General features: G+C 41.3%; 1 protein-coding gene across 4 annotated transcripts in view; it reads left to right on the forward strand.

The window, feature by feature from the left end:
* Positions 1-23,050, forward strand: part of fnip1 (folliculin interacting protein 1) — a 39,191-nt gene extending 16,141 nt beyond the window's left edge. For 3 of the 4 annotated variants that reach the window (XM_086309266.1, XM_086309270.1, XM_086309267.1), the window contains exons 3-18: positions 2,194-2,331; positions 2,663-2,763; positions 3,069-3,143; positions 3,300-3,391; positions 4,371-4,454; positions 6,386-6,457; positions 7,553-7,688; positions 8,998-9,199; positions 9,573-9,658; positions 15,581-15,727; positions 17,514-17,683; positions 18,505-20,212; positions 20,347-20,512; positions 20,866-21,066; positions 21,201-21,316; positions 21,562-23,050. In XM_086309266.1, coding sequence (XP_086165392.1) covers positions 2,194-2,331; positions 2,663-2,763; positions 3,069-3,143; positions 3,300-3,391; positions 4,371-4,454; positions 6,386-6,457; positions 7,553-7,688; positions 8,998-9,199; positions 9,573-9,658; positions 15,581-15,727; positions 17,514-17,683; positions 18,505-20,212; positions 20,347-20,512; positions 20,866-21,066; positions 21,201-21,316; positions 21,562-21,640 — 3,573 coding nt within the window. In that variant the 3' untranslated portion in view covers positions 21,641-23,050. The remainder of the gene's footprint in view (positions 1-2,193; positions 2,332-2,662; positions 2,764-3,068; positions 3,144-3,299; positions 3,392-4,370; positions 4,455-6,385; positions 6,458-7,552; positions 7,689-8,997; positions 9,200-9,572; positions 9,659-15,580; positions 15,728-17,513; positions 17,684-18,504; positions 20,213-20,346; positions 20,513-20,865; positions 21,067-21,200; positions 21,317-21,561) is intronic. The other variant, XM_086309269.1, reaches the window with a different exon arrangement.
* The last annotated feature ends 355 nt before the right edge of the window (positions 23,051-23,405 follow it).

Below are 23,405 nucleotides of genomic sequence, written 5' to 3' on the forward strand. Positions count from 1 at the left end.
CAGATGATATATATATACGTGCACTTACTGGCATTTAAAGATTGTTTTAATATCAAATCTCACTGGATCATCTATTGCTGTTATCACGTTCACCTGTTCTCACTTGCTCTTGCATATGAGAAAATGACTTTTCTCTACCATTGCTTCACACATCTGTCTTAACCTGCCTAATCTTTCTCTGTACCTCAGCTGTCTTTCTTTTGGTCCTTGTTGTCCTCCATAATATACCCTGCCTCCCTTCCTCCTGTCTTTCATGTCTTTTGACTTCTCATTATACACTTCCCTGTTCTTTCTCCTCTCATTTTACTATCTCTTCTGTTGCCTCCATATTTTAGGACTGTGTTTTGCTTCCCCTTAGGTTTGTTTCTTTGTCTGCTGACCAGGTTTCCTCTGCTTTGCCATACCTTCTCTTGCATGACTCATCCACTTATCTCATTATCATATCTATAAGTTTGACATATTGCAGGCACACGTTCACTTCCTGCTTTGCTATATGGCCACCTGACATTGAAATTAGGATGGTATATTTGCTTAACTTCCTGAACTCATTCACCTCAACTTATTGAAGCGTTACATTTAAATTGGACCTGGGCCACGTACTGTATACAGTAACAAAAGCAAGAGTTATGTTGTGTGTATGTTTACATGTCTTGCAGAGTGACATTTGTTTGCAGTGAGTACATAGATACTGCACCGACCCTGCTTACTGCATTATGTGTTTGTTGCTTGGGTTTGAGTCAATATTTTTGGTGCATTCTGCAGCATTAGGCCTTTGCCAGTTACTCTTTTCTCACATGACAGGTTTTTGGCAATTCGGATGAATTTATTTTTGAGAAGAGATTACAGCTGCAAAGCACAGAAAAACAGAATGACTAATAGAGAAACAAGGGACCAAGCAAGAGAAGCTGGACAAGGGGAGATATATGTGATGGGGTCAGCAAGAGTCAGGAATGAAGAGAAAGAGGGGAGATAGTGGGGAAGAGGAAACTGCAAGAAAATGGAGAGGAAAAAATGGAAGACGGCACTTGTTCTGATATAGAAATAGATTTTCAAAGGAGAGGAAAAAAGCTGCAGAAATTGGAGAGGGATGAAGTTAGAGCAGTTGAGGGAGTGGAGAGTGGAAGGGGGAGGGAGGGAATGATTGCAGTGCTGCTCAGTCACGAGTTTTCGAAAGAGTCATATGACTGGCAGTCACATGCTTGCGGAGTCTGTGTACATACCTCACACTGCACTGCAGCAGACACACACACACACACACATCCGTGTGCCTGTTTGCCACATGCATGTTCGCAGTGGCTTCATAACCGTGTCTGTGCTGCAAAATGACCTTTATAAGTGAAAGAAAACATAAGCTGTATGCAGCAGGATTACGTAATGAAGCACAAACCGTCCTTCTACTTCTTTGCCTGTTTTCCTTCTCTCCTTCTCTCATGCTGTTTTTCTCTCACAGCATCTCATATTCCCTCTGTGTTCTTCTCTTTTTCACTGTCAGCAACAGTGGTTTCAAGTGAGCCATTACCAGAGCCTAGTCACTAAAAAGAAACCTCACACACACCCTCTCCCTCCCCTTCCACCCTCCCTAATGCATTCCTCTTGAATAGTCTGCCAAGTTAAGAAGGCACATGACACAGGCTGATTGAGATCACATTGCTTTTAGCTAGCTGTTTATACAAGTACCTCTAGATTGGGTTTCTGTGGCTTTTGACCTATAGTTTAACTGTATTTATGTTTCTCAACTAAAAGCTTTACTTCTTATGATGATTTTTGATTGTAAGAAGTCAAGGGTCCAATTTGAAACTCTGTATAAAATGGATGAAGAACACTCTTGGATATGTACTCTCTTTATGCTTACGTTAATAGTGGTCTGTATAATTGATAAACACCCCACAATACAATCTTAATGACCTCGTCTCTATTTCCACATGTGCAATTTGTTGCTACATGAATGTCATTAAGAGCCAAATATGTTCAACCCTCCTGTCTTGTGATTTCAGCTCAGGGTTGTAGGTCATTTGCAGTAGATGCTTCATATTTATGCTGCTTTTGTTTTTTTGTTTGGTCTCTAATTAGTCACAAGGATGAAAAGTTGCAAAACAAAAATCAACAACTAATTGTAGAGGTAAATAAGTCTGCATTCTTGGCAGTTGGGTCTATAATATTCTATATTTTGATTTTTTTTTTTTTATCTTGCAGAGCGCCGAGTCCCAGGTGAAGATGTTTGGAAAATGCTGCCAGCTTCGTCCTACAGGAGGCAGCAGCAGTTCCCTGGACAGCTCCTCTTCCTGCACCTCGGAAACCAAGGAATCCAAGGAGCAAGGCCTCCGCTTCCCGGTAACGCAGGACTGAGATTGTTTAAATGAAGTGCTCTTCTACAAAGACATATCCATAAACACACAAATGTAAACTGTGCTTGTATACTTTATGGTCCTTGGGGAGCACTCTTCAATTTAGTTTGAAGTTTGTTGCATGTTTCAGTCACAAGTTTTGATTTGCTGGTATCATTTGAGATCAAACTGCTGAAGTAAATTGTGTGCAATCTCCCCCGTTTATATTAAGTGCTAAATGAATAACTGCTATGATGCCTTAAGAATTTGCACAATGTGATTGTGTCGGTGTCTAATGCCTAGAGGTTACAATATCAAAATATTTCTTTCCTTTCCAGGGTTCAAGGTGTTCATCAGATGTGGTTATGCTGGGTGAAATGATGTTTGGCTCTGTGGCCATGAGCTACAAAGGCTCTACACTTAAAATCCACCAGATAAGGTAAAAAGAAAAGGAATGCATGAATGACTTTCTCCTCACTGCTGTTTCCTGAGTTAAAAAAAAAAGCAAACATTAAATATTCTAGTTCTGAACAAAGGGACTTTTAGAAACTTGTTGAAACTATGGGATATCTGATCCTTACGTTTTCTGAGACCAAACAGTTTTAAGGTCAAGTGAAGGTGATAATAGGATCCAGGAAGAAAATAAGTTGTGAATTGATTAGGTAGAAGAAGAAACACACAACCATAAACATGAACAAAGCACATATACTAATGATCTTTGTTCCTGCACCATCATCATATCAGATCACCACCTCAGCTGATGCTGAGTAAAGTCTTCACTGCCAGGACCGGAGGCAGCGTGTACGGCAGCCTGAACACGTAAGCATTTGCAAGCTTATCAACACACGCTGTGACTCCTATGCAGAACTCTGTCATAAACCAAGATATGCCAGTATTCTCCAATCCACAATACAAGTGTTGTTGGCAACAATCCTTATAAATGTTCTGCTGGCTTTCTCTGTTCGTCCCACACAGGTTACAGGACAGCCTGGAGTTCATTGGACAGGACAACAACACCCTAAAGCCTGATCAAAACACTGGGCCCAACAGTCTGCTAGGGAACATAGGTAACCATGGCAATCTAGTGCCGTGCCAAACCTTTTATTTTTGTGCCATGTGTGATCATTTCTCTTCCTCTGTACAAATTATGAGTAGATTACCAAGTCACTTTTTCTTTAATGTAATCATAGAGAGAAATTGCTCTATATCTTTATGTAATGTGTTTGTTTTTGTTCATTTTTTGGACTTGTTAAATATATACAAATGCATATTTAATTTTACCTTCATGGCATTTTGTTTGAAAGGCTCAACTCTGTAAAGTGTTGAATTTTGTTGCTTATTTATTTTATCGGAAGTTGAAGTTTTTCACCTTTAAGCTCCACCATTGCGGCCTCCCAGGGCGCTCTTTGCCAACAGCTTTTCTTTACAGCTACGTCTACCCTAAACTGGCGCAAGATTTCTCAGTTGGTAAACAGAATCGGCCATTCTATGAAACACTTAAGGCATTCTAGTATTTGTGCTCTCGTGCTTCACTGATCCTTATGATGACCGACTGTGCTACAGGTGGTGAAATTTGAGTGTTGGTTTTTGATGGTCAGTACATTGTCTGTGCAGCCAACTGATTTAGGCTTAGGCTGTGAAATGCTTCTGCTACAAAGATGAACATAAAAGCCTGATTTTTAAAAAGCTCAAATGAAGAACTGTTGGCGAAGTTTCTAATTTGTGCAGATTCTCTGTCATCCTCACAGAAAAGACATCTAGTTACATACATCAAAGCTGAAAATCTAACCAATTACGAAACCTGCTTTAAAAAAAAAAACCGTATATGGTGCATTTTCTGTGAGCGATGCCACCTCTCTTGTCTGCCTGGTTGTTTATTTCATTTCAAACTAAAAATTTCCTGTAACTAATGAGACTTTCAAACAATAGGAGGCAGTGATATTTCCTCCTCCATTCACTAATCATGGTTCGTGTTTTTTGTCCTTTTTTTTTTTTTCTTCCCTTCCTCCCTTTCTTCTTTTCCATGTTTTTGTTTGTGCTGCGCAGGATTTTCTCAGCTCTGCAGCCCTCGACGGGCCTTCTCTGAACAGGGCCCGCTACGCCTCATCAAGAGCGCTTCTTTCTTTTCAGGTTGGCGCTCAAAACTGACCATGATTGCTGTGTGTCAGTTGCATGCGTATCTGTAGACTGAAGTTTAAGTAACGGTGGTTGCATTGGATGCCTCTCAGCAACTGCATGCCTGGGTAGTGATTCTTGCATTAGCAGTGATAGTATTCGAGACATAGCTTGCAATGGCACTAAGCATCTGCAAATAACTTGGGTCAGATAGGACGTGCAAAAAATTTAAAGGCAAGTGGCACTGAGTAAATGAAAAGGCAGTTCTTTAAACGAGGATTGAGGTGTCTTGGAGCCATACTCAAAGACACCTCATGCCCTTAAGCTTCATCTCTGCTTCTTCACATAAACCACAAGGAAACTAGGAAACAGTGGAGGGAATGTGTATTCCTTCAGGCATTTGCAGCCTCACAAACAAGAACTTGACTCATTAGCCATAAAGCTGTCTCAAATCATGTATATACTTTATCTGACCCATGTCTGCAGGTGGATAACACACAGGAATGCATGAGGGTTCGCTGGTGTCGGTGGCTGTAGTATTAGTTATTTTTACAGTTTCATGTCCTCCTGTTTCTGTTATGTACTCACATACTTTTACTAACATGTTGTCTTTGACAGTGCCTGTCATACTTGGGCAATGCTTTTAGGCTTGATGTGCAGTGGGCTGTTTTTAAGTTCTTTTTTCCCCCCTTTCAAAATCTTTTCTCATTTACGCCAATGAAATTGTAGCAACAGTCTCACTTCCTGGCTGTTGTGCAAAGTAAAATAGCCATAATGAAGAATTTTCTACCATCTGTGTCTATCACACACGCTTAATATGCAACTTGAAGCTGTTCCTCACAGAATAGGTCTTGTTTGGGGGCTTTGTTAATCTTTGATATGCTGCTGATTAAGTTTGGGACCAATCAGATACTTCCTTGATTGTATTGAAAGTTGTATAACCATCTAAATCAAATCTCCAAACATTACTGTATTTTACATTGCAATCAATACCTTTGCCACACTTCAGTAGTGGTTATCACTACCTCCATGGTTCCCATTTGGGGTTAGGCAACCTTTTTCCATGGTAATCTGGTAAGAGTTATAAAAAAGTGTTTTACTTGGCATGCAATATTTTTCATACACATCCTTCTAAGGACATCCTTGCATTTGCGCTGGTATGCAATATTGCAGTGATTAAAGAGCACCAAGATCATTTCAGCCATTTGCGTTTGTGGGTTTCACCTCTCATTTTTCCTATTTTCTTTCCGTCAGTATGTTGACATTAAGTGCAGACACACTCTGTGATATCTGTGTTACGGGGTTGTTGTAGAGGGAAGTCGGTGCTGCAGCAGATGATGTTGATAGTGACACCGAGTGAGCTGTTGAGTAACAGTCTATTACAACAGTAGTGCTTTTCACCTTATTTGTCTTCCTTGTGACACTTCCTGTTTTTGGAGTTGGAAAACAAAGGTTGCTAACTAATGACATGAGAATCAATCGGGAGCGCCCACTCCCCAGCAGAGAGTAGTTCAGCACCTGCTGGAGGTTAAAGCCTTTTTTATGGAGTTCTGAGTACTGCTCCGTTGGCTATTTTAAGATATTTCAACCCCATCTCTGCTGTATTGGCTCATTGCACTCATTATTTTGATTCTAATCAAGAAAAACAACTCTTCTGCTTTGTGGTTGCTAGTCCAAGAGTTAATGTTACACATCTAAAAGCATTAGCATCTTGTGTATTATAATGCAACATTGTAAATCTCTAACATAGTGGCGATAACAGCATCTTCAACATGTTTGGTGCTCCAGTTCGTTAATAACATTTTTCTTGTTCACACAGGTCATTATTTTATTTTTTATTTTTTTGTTTATTATCCTCCCTTATTTCCATTTTCTGCCCTACTTTCTCTTCACCCACTCTCACCCTTAACTTTTCCCTTTCTCTCTCTTTCCTGTTTTTCCTCCAGGCCACAGTCACCCTATGGACATGCCTGGCCGAGGGCTGTACGACGAGAGGGACAGTGGCATCGCCAGGTCTGGTACGTTAATGAGACTAGGCGCCAAAGCCTGGATTGACCTACACTCACACCACCTTCAGTCCCACAGCTGAGTTTTGAATTACGCCTACATTTAATCTGATCAAGACTAAAGAGGTCAAGGAACAGAGAACATTGAGAGTATGTCAGGAAGATACTGGGTCATTACACTCTACATAAAACCACACAGAAAGAAATAAAAGCATGGTGGAAGATGGTGTTGAGGTGAATACATAGCTTCTGAAGTCTGGAAAAGTTTGTCCTGTGGAAACTGACCCCTGTCTCCCAGGCTCTCCTTTAGCCCCACCCCTTCAAACATCACCACGTCCTATTGGAATGACTGGTACGAGGAGAATTGTACATTCAGCACGAGACCCATGTTTAAGCAGAGAGTTAAATATATCGTCGCTCGATACTAGCTTTTCTAATTTAAGAACTCTGCGTCTTTTTTTGACTTTCTCCACCTCTGTACTGTGGTTAGGCTGGAGAGGGTTTTTTGCTGCTGCAACACTCTTATCAGTTTTCTCCTTACAAGATGTACACATTCATTCAGTTATCTCTCTTTATCTCTTAAAACAAACACACAATATCACACACCAACTAAATGGTTCATGTGACCAGTGATCAGTGCGTCCTGTCAGGGCTGTAAATAACCCTGTGATCAAGGCCTGTAGAGAGAGAGAGTGTGTGTGTGTGTGTGTGTCAGTGTCATTATCATGCCAAGCTTGGTGTAAAGCCAGTTTGTCAAACAACTGCAGCATGTGACTATGAGCAAGCTTGCTGACATTAGCGCTCATATCAAAGGTATTCAGTAATTACAGTCTGCGTTTGTGGAAACCAAGAAAAAAGATTGAATGTTTGAGGATTCATTTGTTTGTTTTCGGTGTACCAGTTTTCTTTTCTTTTTTTTTCTCTCCTTCTCTCTTAGATTGAGAGCACTGTTTTCAAGTCTGTCTGGCTGTGTTTTTGTGTATGATGTCTCATTGAAACTGAGTACTCTACACACTTGTTGTCTGACTAATTTGTGCCTTTTTTACTCTTCTGTCTCAACCATTCCCTCTGTCTGTTCCCTACTCCTTTCCTTATCTTTCATTGTAGCTTCCTTGAGCAGCCTGTTGATCACTCCCTTCCCATCCCCGAGCTCGTCCTTGACCAGCAGCTGTGCGTCCAGTTACCAGCGCCGATGGCTCCGCAGTCAAACAACCAGCCTAGAAAACGGCGTCTTCCCCCGATGGTGAGATGCATGCAGACATACATCTGTTTAAAAAAACAAAACAAAAACAAAACAAATATTAATTAAAATAAATATTCCAGTCAATAAAAACTGTGTAAATGAGGAAAGACACAACAGAAAATAAAGCAGGGCAGTTTTGCAGTAGAAAAACAAACATAAACCATTTGCCAGACATGCAAGCAAGTACACAAAAACATTAGGGTATCAGCTGATGACTTCTCCATATTTAAAAAATTGAGACTTCATTTGATTTCACTTCAACATTTGTAAAGTTATAAAACACTTAAAGGAAATGAAAATGTCCATCACAGAGTTTAAGGCTCAAAATTATGTTTCTGACCAACTTGGATATAATTACATTCATTACCACAGAAAATTCTAGCGATTATAAAAACATACAAACAAAAGAAACAAACTTAAAAGCTAGAAGGAAAAAAAGATGATCAGAAATGGTTTCTGAATTAATTATTTACTAGTAAATTATTTGTTTTGTTGATTTGCCAGCTGATTGACATGGTTTCACTCTAATCCAGATACACAAGTCAGCTTTCCCAGAAGTCACACTCAGAGTCTCTCCTCCCAATCACAAGCACCCAGTGGTCTTTCACCCCTATTCAGGGCCCCTGTCTGGCTTTTGTAAAGTTTATCCTACTAGGACTTCCTCCGAATCCAGCAGGCAGCTGGGAAAAACGCGCACACACTGCTGCTGTTAGTAACAACACTGTGACTAGACGGGATGCAGTATTGGTCTGCTGCAATCAAAGTAGCTGTCAGCCTCTGGTTGTGCTCTGGTTCACCCGGACCACCAAGTCTCTTTGTGTTTTCCAAGTTTTTTTCCTCCTTTTTGGTGGCAGTATATAGAATTACCTATACTGTACTAATGATGCATAAGAGTATATAGTTAAAACACTTTGCTCCAGCACTACCTTTGTACAGACACAGGGTTGTAAATAATCAGTAAAACTTGGGGCACCTGTAGGGATTGTTAACATTAACTTTTCAGTTAATCTGAACTGAATAATCTCTAACCTCCTAAACACTCTGATTTTAGTTGCTGCAGATAATTTACTCACTCTGAAGTCATTAAATATTACAAAATATAAGTAAATATAAAGAAATGTTGATGGGTTGGGGTTTGTTTTTGTTTTTTTTTGGGGGGGGGGTTTGCCAGTAATGAATGAATGTTTTATGCAAGGTGAGATGTAACAAATTTAGCTGGATTTGGATTCACAAAGCGAAGTGTTATATACACATTTCCTCCTCTAGCCTTGCTGTAAAGTTGACTCCATGCGAATCCTATCCTCCTTAGGTCGGTGGAGGAGAGCTTCAACATGTCGGATGAAAGCGGCGGTCCAAGTCTGGGTGTGATTCGGAAGAAGAAGATAGCCATAGGTGTCATCTTCACGCTGTCCCCCAATGCTGAGGAAAACAGCCGCTTCCAAGATTTCTTCTTCTCTCACTTTCCACTCTTTGAAAGCCACATGAACAAACTAAAGAGTGCAATTGAGCAGGTAAGTTAAAGGGATGGAATTTCATTTGAGGCCAACTTTTTATTGCAGTTTTAAGTTCCTATCCACCTCCCTGAATGATGATGTAGAGATAAGTTTTCCTGCAAAATCTAATGCATTAACAATGACATGAATGGAACAAAACATACAAACCAGCACTGTTTGCTGCTGTAATGAGCAGAGCTGCTGTCAGATTGACCGGTCAATAGTCATGCCTTTTTATATCTGCGGTTCTGTTTACTGGTGTCTGTTGTTGGCACTGTAAGAGCTCTGGTAGATTTCCAGTGTTAGCCAGTCTTCTCCTTTACAAGTTCTTTAGTTTGACAGCTTTGTTGCCAAATATCTAAAAGTGCATGCGTGTTGTGTCGCTCTCAAGGCCATGAAGATGAGTCGGCGGTCAGCTGATGCCAGCCAGAGGGCTCTGGCTTACAGCCGAATGGTGGAGGGACTCAACGAATTCAGGTTGGACAACATATTCTATTTACTCACTTAAATATATAAGTGATCTTACAGAGTGTAGTTTCTCTCACTTTTTTAATTACAAGCTTTTGTTTTGAACACTTCTTAAAACAAAGCTGGGTTTTTTTTAGGAAGTGTTTATCCATGCAATAAGGGATGTTACATAACAGGGCAGAACTTAAGCATAAACCCTAGTAATAACTTTGAGTGACAAAAACAATGTATACAAGTGCTCATAGCTTTCTTAAAACAAAATGGTTGCATTGACACTGTAGGCTCTTTCTGTTAACCAAAGTCAGCTGTTTAATCAGTTTCAGTCATTTAATATACATTAATATACAATGTATTTGGGAAACTGATGATTTTTTTCAACTTCTACTAGAGCTGGGCGATAGAACGATAACGATATGTATCGCGATATAACTTTTACTCGATAGAGAAATTAAGCTATCGCGATAGACCTCGCCGCTCTTGTCCTCTAAAAAAAAAAAAAAAGGTCAGCCGATCCAAATTCAGTAGCGCAGAGCTGAACCAATCACAGCCGCAGCGTCACGTCGCGTGACTTGCTACGTACAGCACAAGTGCCAAGCCGCACGTGTGTTTGTTTGGGAAGCAGCCAGCGGGTAATGGAGCCAGCGCATAATGGAGGAAATGAGTGTGCCGACTAGAAAAATCAACCGAGCGTGACCGAAGAGAAAACCGATGATGGTTCCAATGCCGGAGAGATTGTCGAACGGAAGAGCCATAGAAGTTCCGTAGTTTGAAGGTATTTCGGCTATTTCAAGTCTGACAAAAAACAGAGTAGCGTGCACTGTAAATTGTGCCGAAAGCAAGTCTGGAAATACAATAAACTGGTGCATGCGTCACACTGTGCGCCGCGTTATTGTTTCGGTGAAATGAATTTCTACAATACTGTTACTGTTAATTCTACTCTGCAGTGTTTAAATGCTTACATATACACACAGTTACTGTCCCTCCACACATATGACTCGGTTCTGCTTCTATGCCGCAGCTTTGTTAACTTTTTCCCACCGAGGCTTCTAGACTTCTGATTGGCCAACATTTCTGCACGGTTAGGAATCTAGCGCCACCTGCTGCTTTGGCATGTTCATAGCAGCGTTTTCCTTCATTTCTGCCTTTATGTGTGAACGGGATTATTTTTTAAAACGAAAACGGAAAATCTCCGTTTTCAAAAATACCCGTGTACGTGTGGACGTAGCCTCAGTCTCTGACTGGAAGCGCTAATTCGTCATTCGGCTTTTGTCAGACTAAAGTAACTGTTAAAACTGTTTGAAAAGCTAAGCTATACAACAAGGAGAGATTGAGAATTTCCTTTTAGTTCTCAGTTTATTTGATATTGACAAAAGTTAGTCAGTTTTGTCTGTTCTTCTGTAAAACAAACTAAGATTTATTTTTAGAATTAATATTTTGTTTCTAAGTGGAATTGACAATTTAGTCTGTTTCATTTGTTCTATTTTGAAACTTAAACGCTTTAGCGGCTGCCTTTTGTGTAGTTTGCAATATTTGCCTTTATTTATCTGAAAAAGTCTCATGTTCCTTAAGTACATCTACCCTGTTGAACTTATTATGGGAAATAAATATTTAAAAACAAGCTGCTGATTATTTCACATTTTACTTGTGAGCAACGGCACATTTAAATCTTACAAATATAGTTATTTGGCTTATATCGTGATAGATATCGTTATCGCCTGAAATGAAAAAAACATATCGTGATATGAAAAAATCTCATATCGCCCAGCTCTAACTTCTACAAAATAAAACTGGATGCAAAAGGATGCTCTGAATCTTGCATCCATCTACACATCATGGGACTTGGCCCATCTTATTTAAACATATTTAAATCATTTTATTTTGGAGGCTGCAAACTGCAGAGCCACTGACCCAGCTCCACTTCGAGGTTCAGCCCTACATGAATACTGACAGAGGAGATCTGGACTTGGTCAAACTTACTGGCATTGAGCACCACTTATTTTGTTTTCTGTTATTGAGGCCATGTAGGCATGATAGGCTGCAGGAAAGTAGCTGTGAAGGAATGGAAAAAGAGGGGTAATATATTCCTCTGTTTAGGAGACAAGGAACTGCTGCGTTGATGAAGGAAGGTACTCTATAAAAGAGGCAGTCATTGTTATATATTCTGCAGAGACTCAACATTTACAAGGAATCAGATGACACAGATTTATATCAAAATAGTTTATCAGACTTTTTTTTTTTTTTTTTTTTTATCCAAAGCTGCTGTTGGCAAAGTCACGATGCTTTTGCAAAGTGGGTCACCAAGTACTGGTATCCATTTTTATGCTGGTGCCGACATTTGGTCAGCTTTAATTACCTGAGAAGTATTTTATATGCGTCTTTCATTCCAAGCTTGGTTTGTTAAGCTAGTGGGTTACTAGGGTCCTCTTTCAACATCAAGCAGGCAGAGAATGTGAGTGTGAGACCTGGGGTTTACCAGCTAGGGTGGCTTGCGTTGAAAATACATGTGACATTTAATATTTACTGGCTGCAACAGCGAGTGTCATAGTTTTACCTTGTGAGTCTTTGTTTATGCAATCTCCTTGAAAAAAAAAAAGTTCTGGGAGCAACAAATGTAGCGGGAAATGGGTTAAAGGTCATTTGTAAACTGAAATCTGCATTTATTTGCATATAAATGCACATTTGCTGTTTTGGCCTTGACCAAATCAAAGTTGTTACTTTGTTACTGCAGCGCACACAGGAGGCCTTTGCTTTGGTGCTTTGACTAATTTTAGGCAGGCTTATTTGATCACGGTTTTAGAAGCTACATCTCAAATTATGCATCACTGCATACTTTGTTGAGAATTATTTCTTTAGACCTTTTAGAAACATCGGTTCCAAGAAGGATTCTGTCTTTATTTGTGATGACATGAGTTATGAAATCATAAATTTGTGATGATTGGCCTGTAGGATTGTTCGGTATGTCTGTCTGTGTGTGGGTGAGACATGCTTGCCATTATTGTGTGACTCGTAAAATGTTCGACTTACCGTATATAATGTGCGTGCGTGTGCCCACCTGCTTGTCTCTGCCACCACTTTCACTCTCCACATACACACTGGCACGCAGTTCCCTGTTTGACGTCCCACTCATTGCTGCAGTCACACGCCTGCTGACAGCCGGCCTCAGCAACCCAAGTCTCCTGAGTGTCAGCCCTATCTATCTCAGACAACTGGTCATGAGCACCAGAATAGTAAATAATATGCAAGTGCCAGGAGGAGGAATGCTGATCCCCTGGACTCACTAAATAGCTGCAAAACCACCTTCAGATATAGACTAAATATAACAGTAGTCACTTTTGCCATTAAGTGGTTTTGACTTAATGGAACATTGCAAGACGTAACTGGACGAAATGCCTTTCTGTGACGCTGACGTGGCTTCAGCATAGCTGGAGGGTGGGCACGTGCACACACCCTGCATGTTGGCAAAGATAAGGTTAGTAGAAGCATCTGGACATAAATGTCACAGCAGACTATATTGGGGTTATGCCAGAATTTGCGGGTTAAGTTCGAACAGGATTTCTGTGCAAAGCAAAACACCTAACACACCGGAGTCTTAATTCTCATTCGGGCACACATACAGTGAAGTTGGGAAGGTTTTTTTTAGACACTGAAATTGAGTGTCAAACATAAAGCCGTATGTCCCTGAAACTTTCTAAACAAAAAATACATAAATAAGTAAGAAGTCCCTTGAAGCACTTGGGTAAAACTCCCCCAGAAACTGAAATTTAAAGTCGGTAGGTTGGTTCCATAGATGATATTGACAAAGTGAGCTGACATGACAGTAAAAGGGCAATCAGTGCTCTTAAAGTCTACCCTGCCTCCATTCTAGTTTAGCCTTAAGCATCTGAATAATGGTGGCAAAGAGTTTTCCCTGTTTGTATAAAGGTTACTCCCACAACCAAAAATCTTATTATTGGATTTATAACATGTTAGTCTCTATAAACAGCTTAACTAACAGTATTTATGATGCCTCTTAAAGTCAACTTATGAAACCAACTTAATGAGGGCAAATGCTTGGACTGTCACTCACCATAGTGAGGTAATTTATATCTGGGTCCTCAGCCCGACACAACAGTTTAATTCCACATCACAGCCGTGCACTTTTAATGTTCACCTAAACAGCTGATGCGTGGAGGCTGAAGCTAGATTTCCCCACTCATCTAGTGCCGGCTTGGCCTCAGACCTCTTTCCAGTGGCAGGCTTTCAGTAATGTACACCAGACACCGGGAACAAGTGGGGCTTAGGAGAGGCCGCAGGAAAAAGTCAACCCGTTTATAATACAGGAGTGAATAAAGTATTATTAGTTCATTTGATGCCACAGTCAAATGATGGATGATCTTTGCTGCCCTGCAAACAAGAAGACATAATGAGATCTGGAGATGTGTGTCTGATTTATTCCAAGTTTATTCTGCTTCACCGATTGATCGTTGATCTTCTTGCTATTATCACACATTTTATCTGTCAGACTGTTACCTAACGCTGTGATGTTCTAGTTTAGCACGATTTGTTTCTGCGCTAGTACACTGATAAAGACTCGTTATGTTGGTTCAGTTAGTGACAAAACAAGACTGCCAGCAGTTAAAATGAAATCTATAACACTAAAGGGTCATCTAAAGCAACACTTAGCTCTTTTTGTTTTCTTTATAACAACTAAATATTTGGCATCTTTCTATTTTAACATTAGGAACTCTTGAAACTTAGTTTTGTAGACATGGATTAAGCTGGGAGGTCTTCACTGAGTTTTTCTTTTAGTTGAGGATTAGTCAAAATCCACATGTAGGAAAGTGGCTGTTTGTCACTCTGAGCTTGGGTTTAGGGATGGATTTATTAAAAATCTTACTTAAAAATAGATCTGCGTGGCAGTGCTGTTAAATTCACCTAGAAACAGTGAGGCGCTAAGTTGTTTTCTTTGGAAAATTACGCAATCCTAAAATAGCTTGAATGTCACTTCCACTGTGTGACACCTGTGTTTTCTCACAGCCTGCGTCACTCCTGTCACCGGGTTCATGATAGGTCAGAGAGGTTGTGAGTTTACTGCAGAATTAACCGTGTTTACAGCTGTCCCGAAGCTTCCAGTAAGACTAAATCAAGAAATCAGGGCGGGGTTTTATTGCTTATCAGTAGAACCTACAACCCTTGTGACAGATCAGCCGAGCTGATGGCAGATGGTTAAATCCATTTCAGTTTCCTTGACTATGCTGCTGTTTTAGCTGAAGATTGCAATTGTATTATAGATTCAGGTAATTTGTTTGCAGCAGAACTAAAGTAAGCAGAAAACTTTCTACAGAGCACCTCATCACCTGATAGAAACTGACAGCACTTTTTGTTTTCTTATCTACTGAAAACTGCTCTTTTAATATGGGGGGAAATGGATTTGCTATTTCAAACCCTAAAGCAATGATCTGCAGTCCATATTTTAACCATGACTAAAAATTCCTGATTTTCCACATTCCTACGTCTGCAGAGATTCCCTTCTGCCTCTGTGTCAAAGCTTGGCCTCTGGCCGAGACATGCTCACCAATTCACCCCACGCTCCATGGAAACTCCTGTCCTTCTCAATGGACAAATGCCCCAGCCGAGCCACATACAGATGCATATACACCCACACACTGTACAGACCAAGAGACAAAGTTGGGTGTGTGTGAGGAGGAGAGAGAGGGTGCACGCAAGGTCGTCAGACTGTTACAAACACAGATACAGCAAGGGTCTCCTATGGCCTCAGTGTAGACAGCGAAGCTCTGTGAACTGAGATCTCTTTTGTTTACCCCAAGAGACAATAACGTCCCTGTTTTCTCTCTGTCTGTTTTCTCTCTTTCTCCTTGTTCCCTTTCATTTGGACTGTCCATGGCCTCCCCCTCTTTCATCGCTCCCTCCCTCGCTGTACCTCATCTCCAGGATGACCATCTGTGACCTCTACACCATGCCCCGAGTGGCCGAACCCGTCTGGTTGACTATGATGTCTGGAGCATCAGAGAAGAACCAGCTCTGCGGTCAATTCATGAGGGAGCTTTCTCTGCTGATGGAGCAGGCCTCCAAGAACCAGTTGAGTGTCTCCCTATTCTTCCACCTACTTCACTATTAGTCAAGGAATTTCTATAGATGGCACACAGATTTAGTGAGTCCATGATGTTGTGTCCTAGACTAAGACAAAGATGCGAGGTGCACAAAATATATATACATGTCGCATCTTTCTTTTCTTAGCAACAGAAATGGGGAACATGCAGATTTCCACACACACTTAACTATTCATTCTCTCTCCCTCATACTCCTTTGTTATGTTTAATTGCACACACAGACACTGACACCCTCTTTGCATCTATTTGTCCGTTTTAAAAAGTGCTGTGAATGAGAAGATCCCTGCCAGTCTCTAATTGCTTATTGTTGCTATTACAAAGCCATGTCAAACCACTGCTAATTGTGCACGTATGAATTGGTTGCAGCGCTTTTATTGAACATAGCACCCATATTCAGCAGAGTTAATTAAAGCATCATTCACTGCACTGAACTGAGGTGTTGCATAATGTTTAGTAAGGTGGTAAAAATGCCTTAAAATGTTTTATCAGATCTTAATTAGAGTAACACCACAGTGGAAGTGTTCACACAGTTGAAAATATTAAAACTGTGCTTGAGAGTTTTTGTTTTTTTAATTGTAACTTTTTCTGTATTTTTTTTTAATTAATTTGTCATTTTATCTTCTATAAGCTCCATATCAAAATCTACAACTTCACTGATTTTGTTGAAAACCAAACTATATTTTACTTTTTCGTATATTTTTTACATTCAGTCATTTATACAAATTAGACCAATGAGAGAACATAGATAAAGGCAGATTATCATTACTGTACTACATGAGCCATGGATTTTAAGACATTTGGGACTTTTCTCGTGTTCTCTAATTTCCAGCATGCTCACTGAACTTAAATAGACAGTTTTTTTCCCCCTAAGTAACCAGTTTCTGTATCAGCATCACCACTTAGCTGAAGTCAGTGTTTCCACCACTACTGCAACTACCTCTAAGTGCTGTTGACTCTTGAGTCAACAGCGCCCTGGGAACCAGTGCTTTTACTGTATCACATCACATCTTTTATGAGGCCATCTCATCAGTGCTCCCATGACTGATGGTTCTGATAATTCCAGCAGTCCCGGCACGCGATTGAACTCTGCTAACATGACAGAGTTGAGTCATGAGACAGGAAGGGAAGTAGACACTTGTGGTCAGAACTGAGAAGTGAATCATGCTCATGGAGTGTGTGTGTGTATGGGTGTTTCGCTTAATGTGTACAGCTGCGTATGTTTCAAACTAAGGATTTGTGTTTGTGGTGTCCAGTTCAACAAGAAAGAAATGACCATGGTTTTCCAAGTAATGACAGCACATTTGACCTTACTGAAGTAGGTCAGGAGAGAGACTGAGAGAGAGAGAGAGAGAGAAAGGCAATTTCTGGACAGATGGTAATCATCGAGGGTGATCAGGGCGATATGGTCGTAAGCTGTGCCCATAGCATGGCAGCATGGTGGTTAGCGCTATTGCCTCACAACAAGAAGGTTAAATGTGTTGAGTTTAAATGTTCTCCTAGTGTCTGCGTGGGTTCTCTCTGGGTAGTCTGGCTTCTTCCCACAGTCCAAAAACACGCAGTAGGATTAGGTTAAGTAGGACATCTAAATTGCCCGTAGATGTGCATTTGAGTGTGAATGATTTTGTCTCTTTGTGTTACCCTGCCTCCCGCCCTATGGAAACTGCCCCCACAACCCTGAATTGGATAAGTGGAAGAAAATGGATGGATCGTGATCATGCACTGATTCCCTCTTGATTTATTCCCCCCCCCCTTAGATTCCTTCCCGCATTATTGACAGCGATTCTGACCAATCATCTGGCTTGGGTGCCCACCGTCATGCCAAATGGGCAGCCTCCAATCAAGATCTTCCTTGAAAAGCACTCCTCCCAGAGCGTCGACATGCTGGCAAAGACGCATCCCTACAATCCTCTCTGGGCACAGCTAGGTGAGACGGTCAAAGACAAACACACAGGCAGAGAGACCGAGATGTGCCTTTGCTTGTTGTTAAAGCACCTGGGTGGAGTGAAAGTAAAACGTAACACCTGTGTTTGCTCTTTATTTTCACTGGAACATTGTTGCCATTGTTAATCATTACAACTTGAAGACAAGTTATGACTAGACTATGTTCGCTACCTGCAGCTTTAAATCTGAGTAAGCTAGATGTCTGTGCATCATCCTAAGAGGTGTAATGCAGACATTGTCTTTTAAGTAATCTCAGAAGCAGCGGTCATTCCAGTCCACATTGCATGTGTAATATAAATACTGTTTAAAATTGTAATAACTTGAAGTGAAAACTGGGTATACTGTTAAACTCTCCCTGATTCATGTGAAAAGCACTGCGTTGTTTTACAGAAGTTGAACTAATTGAAGTACTGAGATTTATTAGTAGTTGGCTATTATGTAAAATCCTATAATAAATTTTAAAGGGAAGTCTTAATGAGTCCTCATTTTTACTCATGTGACATGGAATGTAATTAGAAAGTGAGTTAACACTGACACCTAGTGTTAACAGCTGAGAGCTGCAAACAGTCATATGTAAAGAGAAGCGTGAAAGAGATAACCAAGTACAGTATTGTTGGTGTGTATGGGTGTTTAAGTAAACAATAAAGAAGAAAATATGATATTTTTTACTCTCCAATAAAACTTGTATTCAAAATATACATTTCCTGTCTGAGATTAGGGAAACAACGTAAAATTATAAAGCCAAGAAAATATGGAATTAATTAACATATTTGTAAAAATGACTGTTCTTTTATCTTTTTGTAGGGGACCTGTATGGGGCTATTGGCTCCCCAGTTCGGCTGTCAAAGACTGTAGTAGTTGGCCGCAGACAGGAGCTTGTCCAGAGACTCCTTTATGTCCTTACCTACTTCATTCGCTGTTCTGAGCTGCTGGAGACGCACATGCTGGACAGTGCTGAGGACGAGGCCATTGTCATGCCCGGCTCCCTTATAACTACCTCCCTTAGAAAGGGCGAGGTGGAGGAGTCTGATTATGTCTTGGTTACCGTCCACAAACCCAGCGGAGACTACCTATCCCAAGGGGCCCACAGTCAGCAGACTGAGACAGAAGACAGCATCTACCCTTCAGACAACAGCCTGCAGAGCAGCACATTCACAGACAATGAAGTGGAGCACAGTGCTGGAGAGCCACCCAACGAGGAAGAGGAGGAGGATGAGGATGAGGAAGACAGCAGCGAGAGCCAGGGATCGAGGAGCAGTGTGCTTCAGGCAGGACACGGCCAGGGCACAATTCCCATTAACAGGATTGCAGAGGTGGCAGAAGCTAAGGATGTGTGCAAGGAGTCTAGCAGCCGACTGTTCACAGAGGCTCGAGTGGAGACGGTGCTGCACGTCTGCTTGGCTTCCACCAGGGAGCAGGTCTGTGTGCTGGATACAGAGACCAAGGGTGACCTGAAACCTATTGATCCATCCATCCCCACAACCCTTGGATCAGATCCATCCTTACCTGTTCCCACAGAAGTAAAAAACTGTGGGTTAGATGCTTTAATTAATGCAGCATCTGGAAACCAGACCACTAAAGTGCTCCCTGCTCGGCCGTTGGGGATGCATTTGGAGAAGAAGCCTCCAGATAAGAACCTGATTGCTGGAGTATCAGTGATACCGGGAAACTCTGTGATAGGGCCCATGGCTTTGACTCTGCCAGAAGACGAAGAGCCAACAACAAAAGTGACTTTTCTCATTGGAGACTCCTTGTCTCCTGAATCAGACACAGAGAGCCGCGGAAGGAAGGTGGAGGAGGACTACAAGAAACACATGCTGCAGCTGCAGCAGCCATCACAGCATCAACGAGGACAGCATTATCAGCAGCAACCGCAGCAGCTGCAGATGGGAGCCGAGCTAAAGACCAGCTGCACCAGAATGTCAGAGGACCAAACCAAACAGACCAAGGCAGTTTCCACCCTGCAGCGGGTACCGAGCAAGATCTCCCAGTGGGACCTGAACTGTAGGGATGATTTTGATGATTATTTCAACCCTGGGGAAACTAGGACTATAGATAATGTTGCCAAACAACATGAAGCCAGTAGGAACAAGGACTCGGTGGACTTTTCAGCGGCTTCTCGGTATCATGAACTAGGGGATCTTGGCTTTCACAGCAAGGCCAGGGTGCAGGGTTTGGGCCTTTGTTTAGGTCCAGGTAGTGGAGAGATGCAGTCATGCAGGAAGGGAGAGAGGTTGTTGGATATGGAGAGGAGGTGCAGGTGTGAATCTACAGACTCTTCTGACATCTGCGTCTGCAGGGGCTGTCCTGCTGAGCAGGACAAAGATCTTGTGTTATCAGTCCCCGTTCCCCAGGATGCAAGGAGTAACAGCAAAGAGGACCAAAAGCACAAATCAGCGCCCATCAACGACTGGGAAATACCACGCAATGAGAGCTCAGACAGTGCGCTGGGAGACAGTGAGAGTGAAGAGACTGAGGACTGGCAGGAGGAAGTTCTGGTGCCTTTTCCCGGGTGAGTAGAACTTGCTCAAAAACGTGTTTTTGTTTTCAGCAATAGCTGATTAGTTGTTGAGGAATAAAAACTAAAACTATCCACAAAATGTGAGATAAAATAAACAAATTTCTCATGTCATGTTTCATCGACAGGTCAAAGCTGGTGGAGAACTACTCTAAGCCAAGCATTGCTAATTTTGGCCGGTCTCTCTTTGGAGGCTACTGCCCCACCTATGTGCCAGACTTTGTACTGCATGGGATGCCCAGTGACGAGAAGCTACGGCAGAACCTCATGACTGAATTAACCCATGCAGTTCAGGTAAAGACTGGAAGGACTTACTCTTTAAGGAGCCACACGTTTTCCCTGCATAAACAAAAAGCTCAATGGTGGTGTCATACCCAAAAAGGAGGCTTTGCAGCATCAGGGAGTGGGCAGCCTGAGATCATGCCAGTAGTTAAACTTGAACTCTACTTTTCAGCTGGAAAATGATTCTAAGCACACAATTAAATCCAGCAGGAAGTCACTAAGAAATTAAGAAAAAAATGGAGTTGACTTATGCATGTTTGAGAAGTAATAAAATAGAAGACTGGGTCACGTTATGGATATTCGTGCTTTTTGTGCTTTCTATGTGTATTTCATTGGTTTAAATGGCCATCCTTATCCTCCTGTAGCATCCAGTATTGGATGAGCCCATAGCCGAGGCCGTCTGCATTATAGCAGACACAGACAAGTGGACAGTGCAGGTGGCGAGCAGTCAGAGACGAGCCACCGATGTCAGCAAGCTGGGGAAGGAGGTCCTGGTGTCCAACCTGGTGTCCAGCTTATTGCAGTCTACTAACCAGCTTTACAAACTCAACGTGTCCCCCAACTTTGTACGCTAAGTCTTCATCTTTCTGCTTTAGAGTCAAGATCATGTTGACCCCTAATAATTTGTGTGTATACAGTAAATAGCACTTATATTATTGCTTATAAGTCATGCTCCATGTGTTGTTCCTCTCCTCTTCAGTGTATAATGCACCTTGAGGACCGTCTGCAGGAGATCTACTTTAAGAGCAAGATGCTTGCTGAGTATTTGAAGGGCCAGACCAGAGTCCACGTGAAAGAACTGGGCATGGTTTTAGGGTAAGCCCTTTACCTTTTTTCTTATTCTGACTTTGAAATGTTAAAGTTTGTCTGTGTAAAGGTTCATCTGCACCCATTTCAGCCAGTTGTTTTCATCATTACAGCTAGTGACTTGGATACTCCAATCTTAAAAAAAAAAAAAAAAAAAAAAAAAAAATACAGGTCTTGAATAAATTTCCCAGGTGAACAACAGTGTAAACCTTTAATCTAACTTTTATTTATTATTTTATTTGGTATCTTTGCAGAATCGAGTCCAGCGACCTCCCCTTGCTAGCTGCCGTGGCCAGCACTCACTCCCCCTATGTTGCCCAGATCTTACTATGAAACAGTACTGGCACTGAGGTCTCCAACAGTTCGCTTCCTGGGGAGGTCGGTCAGAGCTGTGCGGTGCCACCCGGCCCCAGAAACGGGCCGTCCACGCTCTGCTGCTGACTCTCTACATGGTTTCCTGACCCGCGTGTCTGTGTGGCACAGGTCTTTATGGACCACAGCCAGAGCTGACGCTTAAACTCATTGCTGCTATTTCAGAGCAATGATGACGTTGAACCACAGGGTGGAGTTGGAGACCACAGACCCAGAGATGGAGCGAGGCACTGCGGATGAATGGAAACATCCCTGAGATGACCTTCTCCTGTCGTTGTTTGAATGTTTTTAAATAGGACTCTTTCATTTTAGGACACAAAAGCCAAAGACTTTAATTTTATTTTTCAGCTGAAAATGAAAATCTTAGGGTGTCTATAGTGTAATAACAATGGATTTGTTTCTTCATCTGCTTTCTCCCCCCCTGTACAATCTTAAACCTGGTCATACGAAGTGATGAATAACATGTTTAAATGAAGCAGGCGGATGATTTTAAACTTTCCTTTGAGGTAAATATCACTTGGAAGAGAACTTTATCAATCTCATGCCAATTAAGTCTTTTTGTTTATCGTCAGGACTTTGTTTACAGGCCAAATTTCCCTGAGTTAGATCAAAAGATTTTGCTTTTTGTCAAACTGCAGTGCCCACCTGACTTTTTGTTTTGTTTTTGCAAACTTGTTTTGAAATGGCGAATTAAGTGGCTATGACATTCTTATCACAGGTACAGCACTACCTCAGATCTTCATATGGGCATGTGGCTAACCACGTACAGCCGCCCCATAGAAAACCCTGAGGTACTTTCTAAGCTATTTTAATCATAGGAATGTCAACTGTGCAGACTCTATGCTGTGTTCTCATAAAATTTAAAAAAAAAAGGGAAAGGCTGTGTAATTCCTTAAGATGATTGATTCACACAAAAAAGGAAGAAACTTATTTTTGCGTCAGAATGTGATTAAATGGGGTCCCTTTATACTGTGGAAAAGCTAAACCATGCATTATCTACATCTATTTTACAACCAAAAAAGAAAAAATGCTGAAATATTTTCACACTTTTATAGCTTTGCGACCTTTATACGATGTTTACGGCGTTGATGTTTGCTGCAATGAGAGGAATAGAGGAACACAGTAGGCCTTATAGTGGATATGTATATGTCAGCTGACACTATTCTCAAGCTTGTTTCTATTACAGTTAGACTCACAAAATACAAAACTATAGTAGGACACGTTTTCCTTTTGTTTTCTTGGCATTGACAGATTTTGGTTGTTATGCAGTACAAGCAGGGTGCGATTTGTTGAGAGTAAAAATGCAGGCTTAGATTTTGTGGAATCTGGGACACTCTTTCTTCTTTTTTTCTTTTTTTTTTCTTTTTTTTTTTAAATAAATCTTGAATTGATGGGAAAATGTTAACATGTTCACAAACTGCCTGAATCAGAGAGAGCTTCACATATTTTCTAACTATAGCGTACTTTTTATCCAGCACCTTGGAGGCAGTGGGACAATTTTTGAACTTCTGCAAATCTCTAAGATGAAAATATTGTTTGAGCTTGTTAATGGAAGCGCAGTCTAACTGCATTCTCTGAAAGCAGCACTCTAACCCTGGGAATTCCACAGTGTTTGTGTGTGTGTGTTTGTTCAGCCCAAATCGCACCCTGGGTATAACCCAAGTCTTAACGGAAAAGTGGCATAAATGTATCGCAGGCTTCTGGAGAGCTCGTTTTTGCTGTTATA

This window comes from Aulonocara sp. 'chitande type north' Nkhata Bay, linkage group LG10 (assembly GCF_057382095.1).
Source record: "Aulonocara sp. 'chitande type north' Nkhata Bay isolate Kocher_YH1m ecotype deep benthic linkage group LG10, A_spYH_male_GT1.1, whole genome shotgun sequence".
Classification (NCBI taxonomy): Eukaryota; Metazoa; Chordata; class Actinopteri; order Cichliformes; family Cichlidae; genus Aulonocara; species Aulonocara sp. 'chitande type north' Nkhata Bay.